This window comes from Toxorhynchites rutilus, chromosome 3 (genome assembly GCF_029784135.1).
Source record: "Toxorhynchites rutilus septentrionalis strain SRP chromosome 3, ASM2978413v1, whole genome shotgun sequence".
NCBI classification, from domain to species: Eukaryota; Metazoa; Arthropoda; class Insecta; order Diptera; family Culicidae; genus Toxorhynchites; species Toxorhynchites rutilus.
The window spans coordinates 72,919,124-72,931,317 of NC_073746.1; the positions used below are offsets into that span (position 1 = coordinate 72,919,124).

Below are 12,194 nucleotides of genomic sequence, written 5' to 3' on the forward strand. Positions count from 1 at the left end.
GCTGGGTAAGGAAGTAAAAAGTGGTTCTCAAATGGGGATCAACACTAGGGTAGGAGCCTACCTGTTGGTCTCAAATGTTCCTATCTCACGCCTCCACGAAGATCATATGACGACATTTTTAGATCGGGCGTGAACTGGAAACACACACCTGATCTTGGCTCCGAGAACGGGTGTCGAAAGTGGCTAAGTGAGGGGGTGCGAGCGAGTCAGAGCGCTATATCTCTCCCGGGGAAGGCCTCCCGGGTCATGGAGGCCTTGCCAACCCGCTGTCTCCCGGGCAAAGGAGATACACCCAGAAAATGGAGCTACGTTCACGAAGAATACTTAGAATGCGATCGCCCGAGGAGGGTCCCCGAACTGGAACTGGTCCTGGAACGGGAGTAAGAGCGAGCGGCCAGCGGCTGGAGGGCGAGGTGCAAGAGCGGGCCACCAGCCGGGTTCAACCCGAAGAGCTACCGCCACACGGAAACAGCAGCCATCGACATCACCAACGAAACGCTGCGCCTACGAGGCGTGTTGCGACTGTCAGACGACAGTCGTCCACACTTGTGGGTACTACTAGGCGACGGATCATGTGGACACACGAAATGAACGAATTCGTGATCCGCGCCTATTACATCTGCACTGCTTTGGAGACGGACATGAGCGGTCGCCCTCGAATGCTCGCAATGTTCGAGGAAGCATATCCAGAGTTCGTCGGGAGGCTTGACCAAAACGCGATGAACGCGAGGCGTAGAGCGATTGTACGCAACAATATGCTCTCCCAAACGCAAGTCGACGAGATCAAGCAGCAGGTGCATAGAGAACTAAGCTCCAGAACAAGCAGAGCAAGCGATGTGTCGAGACGAAGTTCAGTACGGCTGAGCAATTCATTCGCGAGTGGGGCACGCGAATCAGCACCAGTGGAGGCCACAGTACAACAACCCCCTGAGCCGGAAGATCCACAGCCAGATCAACAACTACTACGCGATCTGGTCTTCCATTACGACGAGGCGATCTCACAGTTCCGCGACACGGACCCTTTGTCGCGCCCCAGGATCCCGAAGTTGCAGCATTCCCGCAGGCTGACAAGTGCAGTAAAGCTCATGAACGAGCACGTTCTTCCGCTGCACTTGGTTGATGCTGAGAACATGGAGGAGCTGCAACTGAAAGTTTACTGTGCTGCTGTGGCGACCGCCAAAAGTTTAGGATACCGTATTAGGCCAAGAGGCGGACTGCTCCAACATCTCCGTGAAAGGCGTGAGCCTCCATGGCGAAGGAGATTGGAGCAACGGATCCTAAACAAGCGCGCCGCAATTGGAAGACTGATGGCGTACAAAAGAGGCAGCAGATCGGTGAAATTATGTCGCCAAGTTGCTGTGATCGTGCGGCCTACTGAACTTCGCCAGCTGGGAGCTCACCAGCTGACGGAAAAACTCGACACACTGGTACAGCAATTGAGCGTCCTTACAAAACGGCTGAAACGTTACTCTGACTCTGCAAAGCGCCAGGAACAAAATCGGATGTTCAGAGATAACGAGAAAGCGTTCTACGACCACATTAGCGACGAGAAGCCCGACTACCGCGAAGGTTTGCCAGATATTAGCGATGTGACGAACTTCTGGGCTGGTATTTGGGAGACCCCAGTAGAACATCGCGACGGGCAAATGTGGTTAAGACGGGAGGAGGAGAGTTGTGGTGAAATTGGAGAGATGCCAGCTATCATCGTCGGAGAGAACGATGTCCGCGAAGCCTCGCGGTACCTGAGGAACTGGGCAGCACCGGGCCCCGATGGTGTTCAGAACTTCTGGCACAAGAAGCTAACCGTCGCACATCCAAAGATAGCTGAGTGCTTCAACAAGGTGCTACGTGACCCACACAACCTTCCTGAATTCGCCACCCGTGGCGTCACCTTCCTCCTCCCGAAAGACAGCAACACATTGAACCCATCAAAGTACAGACCGATAACGTGCCTATCGAGTCTGTACAAAATACTGAGCAGCATAATTACCGCCAAAGTTTCTGCTCACTGCGAACAGCATCACATCATCGCAGAAGAACAGAAAGGATGCAGGAAAAATACGCATGGCTGCAAAGACCAGGCCATCATCGACGCAGCCATAGCCGGCCAGGCGGTATATAACCAGCGGAACCTAAGTATGGCCTACATCGATTACAGGAAGGCTTATGACTCCATACCTCACTCGTTTCTCGTCCGGGTATTGGAGCTCTACAAAATTGATCCCGTCGTCGTTAGGTTCCTGCAGCATGCGATGAGGCAGTGGAGTACGTCTCTGCACCTCAGTGATGGGGAAAATGTGTTGCAGTCTAGAACGCTGCAGATAAAGAGGGGGATATTCCAAGGCGACTCTTTCAGTCCGCTTTGGTTTTGTCTGGCACTGAACCCCCTCAGTAGGACGCTCAATAGAAACGGTCATGGCTATAAAATAAGGTATGGCGACGGCGCCCACGAAGAAGTGACCCATACCTTCTACATGGATGATCTCAAGGTCTACGCTGATTCACGTCAGCGTCTAGGTGTAGCTATCCGGGTTGTCGAAGACATAAGCAGGGACATCTGCATGGAGTTCGGCCTTGACAAGTGCCGCTGTGTCCATCTGCTGAAAGGGCAGCTTACCGAATCCGGAGGTTACGAGGTCTATGACGGCGAGTTCATAAGAGACATGGTTCGTGGCGAATCCTATAAATATCTTGGATTCCGACAGCTCACCGGGATTCGCCACTCCGACATCAAGACGGAGCTGCGAGACAAGTTCTTGAGTCGAGTGAACTGTGTCCTGAGGACTTTCCTCAACGAGGGGAACAAGGTACGCGCGATCAACACATTCGCGGTTCCCCTGCTGACCTTCAGTTTTGGTGTAGTCAAATGGAGCAAAACTGACCTAGAGGACCTTGAGAGGAGGATGAGGAAAGCATTTAAAGAGGCCGGAATGCACCATCCTCAATCGGCACTGGAGAGAGTTTCACTGCCACGCAAAGAAGGGGGACTTGGAATAGTCGACATATCTGCACTGTGTGTTGCCCAGGTACGACAACTGCGCGAGTACTTCGCAGAACGCGCCAACCAAAACGCGCTATACCGGGCTGTCTGCGCCGCCGACAGAGGATACAGCGCTCTGCACTTGGCGCAAGCGGAGTACCAACTCAACTGCAATCTGCAGACAGTGGAGGAGAAGATTGCAGCTTGGAAGCAGAAGGCAGTGCATGGTGCCCACCCCCATCAACTGGACCGGCCACACGTCGACAAGGCCGCATCTAATCTGTGGCTAACGCGTGGTGAACTCTCTTCAGTAGTAGAAGCCGACATGATAGCCATCCAGGACAGGATAATGCCGACGAGAAACTGCAGGCGGTACGTCTGGCATCAAGACGTTGATGACATTTGCCGGATGTGCCATCAACCAGGTGAAAACATAGAGCACATTGTGGGAGGCTGTCCCGTTTTGGCCAACGCAGCCTACACCGAGCGCCACAACAACGTGGCCCGTATTGTTCATCGACAACTGGCGCTCCAATGTGCTCTACTGGAAGACAACGTACCAAACTACCGGTACCTGCCTGCACCTGTCCTGGAAAATGACCGTTTCAAGCTGTACTGGGATCGCACTGTTCTGACCGACCTCTCGATCCACCACAACCGTCCAGATATAATGGTTTACGACAAGAGCGACCGCAAAGTCACCATCATCGATGTCGCTATTCCACTGAACCAGAATCTGGAGGAGACCCACGGTCGCAAAATCTGCAAGTACCGACCATTGGCCGTGGAGCTCAAGGAACTGTGGGGGCTAAGGGAGGTCCCAAGAATTGTTCCAGTCGTTCTCTCTGGAACTGGAATTGTCCCGAAGACACTTCTGGAAGCGCTAAAGGTGTTGAACATGGAGAAGGAATTGGCCGGCATCCAAAAGTCGGTCATTCTAAGCACCTGCGCGATTGTCCGACAATTTCTCGGTCAGGACTAAAACAGCACGAGCATGCAGATACGTGCATTCCGCAGAGCCTAGTCCCCCTTTGGCATTCAGAAGCCCGGGAGCAGGTGAAAATTCTGGCTAGGTTCGCCTAGTTAAGAAGTGAGATAAGTCTGCCAAAAAAAAAAAAAAAAAAGTTTCCCACAAAAGTCACTGGAAGGTTGTGTCCGAGACACGACCGCATAGTTGACGTAGGATTCCGTTAGGCTATCTGTTGATTTTGGATATGTTTGAAGAATTACTTCGTTAAATTGTTTGACAATGATTTGGCGGCCTGTTTTGTTTGGCTGTTGGGTATTGTTTGTTCATCCCACCGGTGTTTACCAAGTGATGACGACAGTGATGATGACAGAAGGGTGGTAAACATTCGTTGGATGGTGCATATTAGATAGAAGATGCCGAAGTGGAATGAGATATGATTAAAACCGCCCTCTGTGACCCTAAACGAGATGCCTCCTGTGTTATGTGTGGATGAAATATAGAAATTCACAAATGTAATATAATTATCAATACCGAACACAATTATCAATTTTTCTCATCAGTAAAAACACGTTACTTTAATATAGAGAATACATATTTGAAATGAAAAAGGTAAATTTCTTTTATAATTTTTATTTTCTGAGTGTTTATTCAACCTTTTATTCACCCCAATGTGAGTTTTAATTGAACTAACAACGCCTAATACTATATGTAGAGCATATGAGAAATCACTTTTTCGAATATTTCTTCACTTTTCCAATTTCTCGCCGTATGAAATTTCCTTAGTTGAAAATGAACACAACAAAACAGACAGCTTAAATCGAACGACCAGTTCTCGAGCGGGAACACACCTTGGTTTTTATTTAAGAAAATTGAAATAAATCGTTTCGTATTTCAAGTCATTTTTAACACAACTGCTACCATATACAATTTTACACTTACACTTGTGCAAAATTTCTCACAATACTCGATCGGTCATTGATATGAAATTTCACGAAGCAACCAACATTAAAGTTCCGAATTGAAATTTTATTTGCTAGAATTAATCGTAGCACTCACCTTACTTATACTATAAAAATTCTCCCGACTTGCATATGCTTGCAATGCCGATTTCCCCCGGGCACCTTGGTTTTGATGTCTCTGTTAGGGAACACATTTCGGTGGGAACAAAAGCTCCCTCTATTTTCATGTATTTGCAATGTCCTTCTTCTTCTTTTTTTTTCTTTATTCACGGAGACTTTGAATCTCACGATTCATTCGTCTCCGTTTGCAATTTCGATTTGCCCCAGGCAGCTTGAACATATTTCGGTGGGAAAAAAAGAATTGGAAACAACTTCGATCTATCAGAAGTGGGTATTTCCGTCAAGATAGAGGTTGTGGTTTTTCAATTGTTCGATTTAGTTAGTTTCATGATATATATTATTTTATTCAATATAAAAAATTGCTACGGAGCGCCGAAATCGATTGACGCAACAATTTAATCAATCCATCATGAAACGACTGAGCAATAAGCGTTTGAAATTGGACAATTTTCACGATGTGTTCGATTTTCGATTTTCAATTTGTACCCCGATATGTTCCCGAAAGACGTAATCCTACGTCAAAAGTTGCAAGGAACTCTGCGCGAAAAACAGGATCAACAAACGTTCTCACGTCACAAAATGAAAAAATTGTAACGGGTTGTATCTAGGACACGAGCGCATATTTTCGACGTAGAACTACGCTATTATATTATGCAATCCACTTGTTTACCACTTCGAATATTATTTTAGAATGCATCGATTTTTTTAATAGATGTTGTTCTTCGTTACAAATAAATTTGATGAACGTTCTTTTACGTTTGATATGATGCCTAGGACTACCAAAATATGTGAACGGAAGAATTGTCAAACGATCATTGTATTTTATGTTTCCCTCTGAAATATTGCATATTTCATGTTTACGTAGTTCTCGAACCGCGAAAGTTCATTCATCTCTATTATCTAAAATGACGATTTTCCCAGGCTTCTCAGTTTAAAAGTACGTTTTAGGGGAACATATTCCGGTCTGCACAACGACAAGCGAGTACAAAAGTACTAAACACCAAAAAATACCCCCGACTTGCATGTATTGTCAAAACGGATTCCCCCAGGTACATTAATATTAAGCCCGTGTTAGGGAAACACAACTCGTTGGGAACAAAAATACCCCCGACTTGCACGTATATTTGTAGAGCGAATTTCCACAGTTACATCGATTTAGAAGTCTGTGTTGGGGAAACCGTACATTTAACCAATCAAAACTTGACAGTTTGGGCGTATAGATAACGCTTGAAATTTTACAGTTATTCAATTGTTCATCTCATGAAAAATAATATTATATTAGTTGTTATAAACGCGTAGAAATATTTCCTTTCAATTGATGCAAACATCTTTCCGATCTGTTAGGAAATGTTCGAGTTATAAGGATTCGAAATACGGGTGGGCTTAACACACAAATGGCTGAGCAAATGTATGGGAAAAAAAGGATGTTCTTCTAGTTTTCATGAATTTAAACCGTTTAGAGATTGGCGAATTGTAATGTATAGCTTCTTCTTGAATGGCGTTAACGTTCCCCGTGGAACTTTTGTCGTCTCAACGTATGCATTAACTAGCGTCATTTATTAATACTTAGTTGAGATTTCTTAAGCCAAATAACACGCCTTGAATGTATTCCGAGGGGCAAGCTCTAGAATACGCCTGACCACAGTGCAAGTCGAAGGAAATTTCTCTGACGAAAAATCCCCCGGCCAAAACGGGAATCGAACCCGAACACCCAGCATGATAATGTGATACGCTAACCACTCGGCCACGAGTGCACTAAGTGTAATGTATAGCTTCTTCTTCAATGGTACTAACGTTCCTAGAGGAACTTCGCCGTCTCAACGTAGTATTACTTGCGTCATTTTTATTAGTACTTAGTTGAGATTTCTATGCCAAATAACACGCCTTGAATGCATTCTGAGTGGCAACCTCTAGAATACGCGTGATCACAGTGCAAGTCGGAGGAAATTTCTTTGAAGAAAAATTCCCCCGACCAGAACGGGAATCGAACCCGAACACCCGGCATGTTAGTTTTGACGCTAACCACTCGGCCACGGGAGCAAAATAATGTATAGCATATCAAACAAATCTTAGAGAATTTCCGATTCGATTGGCATGCAAATCATGAGAATTCGTTCATCGTGAAAATAGTTATTAACGTTAACTTTATTTCATAAAAACGTGACCTGTTTTCTGATTTGGCACCCTTCCTGAAAGACGTAGTTCTTCGTCAAAAAAAGTTAAATATCATAGACCTATTCACCTAAAGCCATACATTAAATTTTCATAGGTACAAAAACGTAGTACACTCAAAATAGCGTTGGCTGAAGACATTTCCTTTTCGGCATAAAAAAAGTAACTGCGCGGAGCAAATTTTTACTCGACAAGGTTGTTTACTGAAGATGGGAAGTGGATATCTATGTGGAGGTGTAGATGGTAAACTTCGCCGTCTCAACGTATTATTACTTACTTATTCCTAACATAACTCCTCTGATTACATTCAATTAGTGATGTGATGTACTCAGTTAAAACATATTAACTCGTTTTTGCCGATTTGTTTGCCGTTTAACTGATGATCTGTATTCTGATTTTCATTCCAATCAACAATATGAATAGACAGCATCATCTAATGCTTGAAAATACGTGTAAACATGTTGAGGGAACCGAGACTGCCCCAAGCAGCAAGATTCGTGTTAACAGATAAGGCGCATTTCTGGCTGAACGATCATGAAATCATGAAAATTTGAACTAGTATACAGTAAGAGCGTTTGAATGTGTAATGTTTACTTCAGAGAAGTTAATGAATTATGAATAGTCCTTCTCCACACCCTGCGTGAATCTTTAAAAGGTCGGGAAACTAACATAGAAATGCATACGGTTGTTGACAACAAGGTTGATACACATTGGTACCACTTTTCTCGGTCAACAGTCCTCTGGTATGAATTGTAAATTGAGTTTACTATTACATAGCTCCCTATTTGCCTTGCATTTCTTCATTCTCATTCCCATTCTCAGCAGACCAGTGCCTGCGAGAACTTATACAATCGTTGGCGGATTCCAACTGTGTGGAAAGTAATGTTGTTAAATACTTACCGGAACGAGGCGAGGACTCGACCGTTGTTTCGTTGAGCGTTTCCAAACATTCGAGCTGTCTTTGAGCGAAAAAGTCCACTGTCGCATCGGTCGTAGTGGTCGAGGACGTCATCTTGAGCTATTCTATACAGTTGGGACAGGATCCCACACTTTGCGGCTACTTCCTATTTCGATCCTAATCGTTTCCTCGCGTTGAATGTGTTTTTATTCGCAATTCATGCTTTTTTGTACGAAAGTAGCTTAACATTTAGGATGTGGCTGATGGTGCGATGGTGATACGATTTTCGTAACCCGAGACGTGATTCGCTGCTTTCGAATGAGGGCATTGTATCCGTCAGTGCGGAGAACTGTGAAAAAGCAGGAAAAGAATCCGGAATTATGAAAATGAAAACAGACAGCAATTATGATGCGGAAGTAAATCTTCCAAGCTACACTTCACACTCTCGTTGATTCTTTTTCTAATAAATTATGTTTAGTATTCACAAGTCATAAGCGTTCATTGCAACGCTGGCAAAAATCCATGGAAAAAAGAAACGGTGCAGTTTCGTAATGAAGAGATCTGACAGACTGGAAAAATCCAACTGTGAAAACCGAGAAGCATCGTTTTCAATTTGCCGGACTCGCTGAATCACTTTTTCACTGAGCTGCTAACCGCTCAGAAAAGAACATGCTAATCATCTCGGTCAAAATTGCACTAAAGGAAACGGAAGAATGCCACCGATATCAAGCTATGAGAGTGTTATCCCGCTGGCGAACGCTAACGACCTCTGTTCGCTTTCTCTCTCTGACCAGAATTGATAAGAAGAATAATGTTGTCTATTTATGGTCCGCAGAGTGTTTATAAAGCAACAAAATCCGCCTTATCCTTCTCTTTGATCGCACTGATACCGTGATATTAGATTGGAGCGATTCTTAGTCTCCGGATAAGCACAACCGTGGGTAGTAAAATGGCTCGTGGCATTTTGAATGAAATTCCGGCAGGAAGGTTTCCGTCTTAACGAAGGAATTTCATTTCTATTCGGATTTGAATATTTCGTTAAAGTTGATGGAAGAAGCGTAAAATCAGAAATTTGAAATATTGACAATATAATGCACAGAGGATAGACAGAAAGAATGGCACCAGCATGTTTTTATCAGTAATCAAAATGTCGTAGCTTTTCAAAAAAAGTATACTTATTCGGATGCAATTGGTTGCATTTCACGACGAAAATTGTCTAGTTTTTTAACCTTTTTCTGATCTTGGGGCGGCCAGCTGGAATCCAAGTTGTTACGAAATTCTTGAAGGGTATATATGTTGTGTTTTCCATTGCTTGTTTATTCCTAGTATGATGTTCTATCTATTTTCCTAATAAAAGTTTGAACATGTTGTCAAAATCGGAAGGGTACTGACGAATTTCATGCCAACTCGACCAGCCGTTGGCAGCACCATCTCTGATAGTAATGAAACGTTGTAGGTATAAATACATGGGTCATTAAGCAACTTTGCATATTCGAAATATTCGAAAAAGAATTAGACGATTTTTTTTCTTAATTGATGTAGGACTACGTCTAACCGGAAGATATAGGGGGTGAAATGGAAATCTAGGCACTGAACAAGAAGGAAAAAATACAAGATTTGAAACGCTTATAACTTGAGCATTTCTCAATAGATCGCAAAGGTTTTTGCATCAATTGATAGGAAATATATCTACGCATCTATCATAACGAATAACATTTCATTTTTCTTGAGATAAATAATTGAATAATTGTGAAATATCAAGCATTGTCAAAATGCACTATGTGCCCGTTTTTGATTGGTCCATTTTGTGCTACTCAAATCGTACCGACCAAAACGGGCAACCAGAGCAGCAGCGAAATAGAATGAAGCACGATTGGAAAGGAAAAAGGAAAAAAATAAAGAAACATTGGTCGCAGTCTCACACATGCGTAATTCTCGAGCCAGCCAGTCAGCTTAAAAATCCCCGCTCCGCTGCCGTAACGATCATTCTCATTCAAACCGTACACCACATCGGTTCGCATCACAACACATCAACAAACCAACCCAAGCAGCCATGTCTGGTCATGGTAAAGGAGGAAAAGTGAAGGGAAAGGCAAAATCCCGCTCGAACCGTGTTCATCTGGAGTTCCCCGCAAGGGTAGCTAGGCCGAGCGCGTTATTATCAGTGCATCAGTCCACCTAGCCGGCGTTATATAGTTTCGGCCGCCGAAGTGGGAAAAGCTGCTCGCGACGATAAGAAAACTCGCATTCAGAATAGACCACATTCGGTTCGGTGGACATCAAGACAACAACAGGCAGTTGCAGCGAGTGGCAAACGCAATCGTAAAACGACAGCAGGTAGCGGAAGAAAAAAGTTTGTTCTTTATACAATCTGCTTTGGTGGCAAAACCAGAACAAGGCGGCATCGAGGGCGTTCGAAATGGTTTTTCTTAAAACCACGAGTACTAAGTTTTCTAAATTGGAACCATTCCATAAAACAAGGCGCTTTTCAGGGCCATTAAACCTTCCAAAAAAGAGTTTAGGAAATACAGTTCAATGCTTTCTAAAACATTATACTAAATAATAATAAAACACAAATTGATTTTTCCATAATTTGTTTGCCAGGATCTGATGAGTATGTGAATTTGGCAGTTGTTCTGAGCTTATTGATTTTCACCAATTCTTAAATTGTTTCTAGATTGAAAGTACAGTAATTTACACTTATCTCGACATTTAGCTAATTGGACGGACCTGTAATGCGACATATTTAGTTGGACATTTTTGTAAACATAGAGTTCGGGGTCCATATTATGACCCCACGTTGAAAGTCGACACTGTACCACTGTCATCGCAAATGATCAATTACAGGTTAAAATTACCTCCAATCCGATACTGAGTGGTGGTAATGCGACGTGCTATTTAATGTAATTTACTGTAAAATATGTCACAAGCTGGATGGGAAGAAATTTTCCAACTGTGAAAGCTGTGGCGAGTGGCAAATGCAATCGCTAAACAGAAAGGTTTAGCCGAACAAGATGGGGATATCGAGTAATAACAAAACAATAAACTCTTTAGATTGAAGATAATTTTGTGATCCTGAAAAGGACCCTTTTTAGCCTGCATGTGAATCCAACGAGCGAACAAATCGTAATGAATGTATTTTTTTGCCATCGCTCCCTTTTAACGCTCATTCGTTCGTCTCGTTGGACTCGCCCCTCTGGCTGAGTCTGCCGATTTGTCTCTATCCTGTGAGTGTGTACCGCTTGAGTATAAAACACGCGAACCCCAAAAAAATATCTTATTTTCTTTCAAACCGTAAACCCGTGTGGTTGTACGGCATCGGCATCGTGGACGTAACAAAGGAGGACAAGTTAAGGGAAAGGCAAAGTCTCACTCGAACCGTGCAGGTCTCCAGTTCCCTGTTGGTCGCATTCACTGATTGCTCCGCAAGGGTAACTAGGCCGAACGGATTGGTGCCGGAGCACCTGTAAACCTAACAGCGATTATAGAGTTTCGGCTGTCGGAGTGCTCGAGTTAGCTTGCAAAGCTGCTCACGACAATCAGAAAACCCGCATCAAGAACAGAGCAGCTTCGGTTCGGCGCTCATCAAGGCAACAATTAGTTTCAGTGAGTGGAAAAGTGTTTCTCCGGCACGTCGCATTAAATGTAATTTACTGAACAACATGTCACAAGCTGGATGGGAAGAAATTTTCCAACTGTGAAAGCTGTGGCGAGTGGCAAACGCAATAGCTAAACAGGAAGGTTTAACCGAACAAGATGGGAATATCGAGTGATAACAAAAACACAACACCAAAGGTTCTTTTCAGAACCATCAACATATTCATAAAGAGTAAAAAGTAAACTAATCAATTTTTCAGGTAGATAGATAGGTATTCACGTAGGAGAAGAAAATAAAACAATATATTTAAAATATATATTTAACAAAAGCTGTCCCCTTTGTATAGTCCTACGTCACTCCGGTTATGTCCCCGACATTACCCACCCGTCTTTTTTTTACAAATATTTTTAACTTAAAAACTATGATACCTTTAAAATTCTTATCAAAGGATGAAATGTAGGAAATTGTTTAAATTTTAGAAATTTAAAAACATTTAT

General features: G+C 43.5%; 1 protein-coding gene across 7 annotated transcripts in view; it reads right to left on the bottom strand.

The window, feature by feature from the left end:
• LOC129776352 (calcitonin gene-related peptide type 1 receptor) overlaps positions 1–12,194 on the bottom strand; it is a 180,439-nt gene that overhangs the window by 27,210 nt on the left and 141,035 nt on the right. For all 7 annotated transcript variants that reach the window (XM_055781941.1, XM_055781944.1, XM_055781943.1 and 4 more), the window contains one exon: positions 8,102–8,448. In XM_055781941.1, coding sequence (XP_055637916.1) covers positions 8,102–8,213 — 112 coding nt within the window. In that variant the 5' untranslated portion in view covers positions 8,214–8,448. The remainder of the gene's footprint in view (positions 1–8,101; positions 8,449–12,194) is intronic.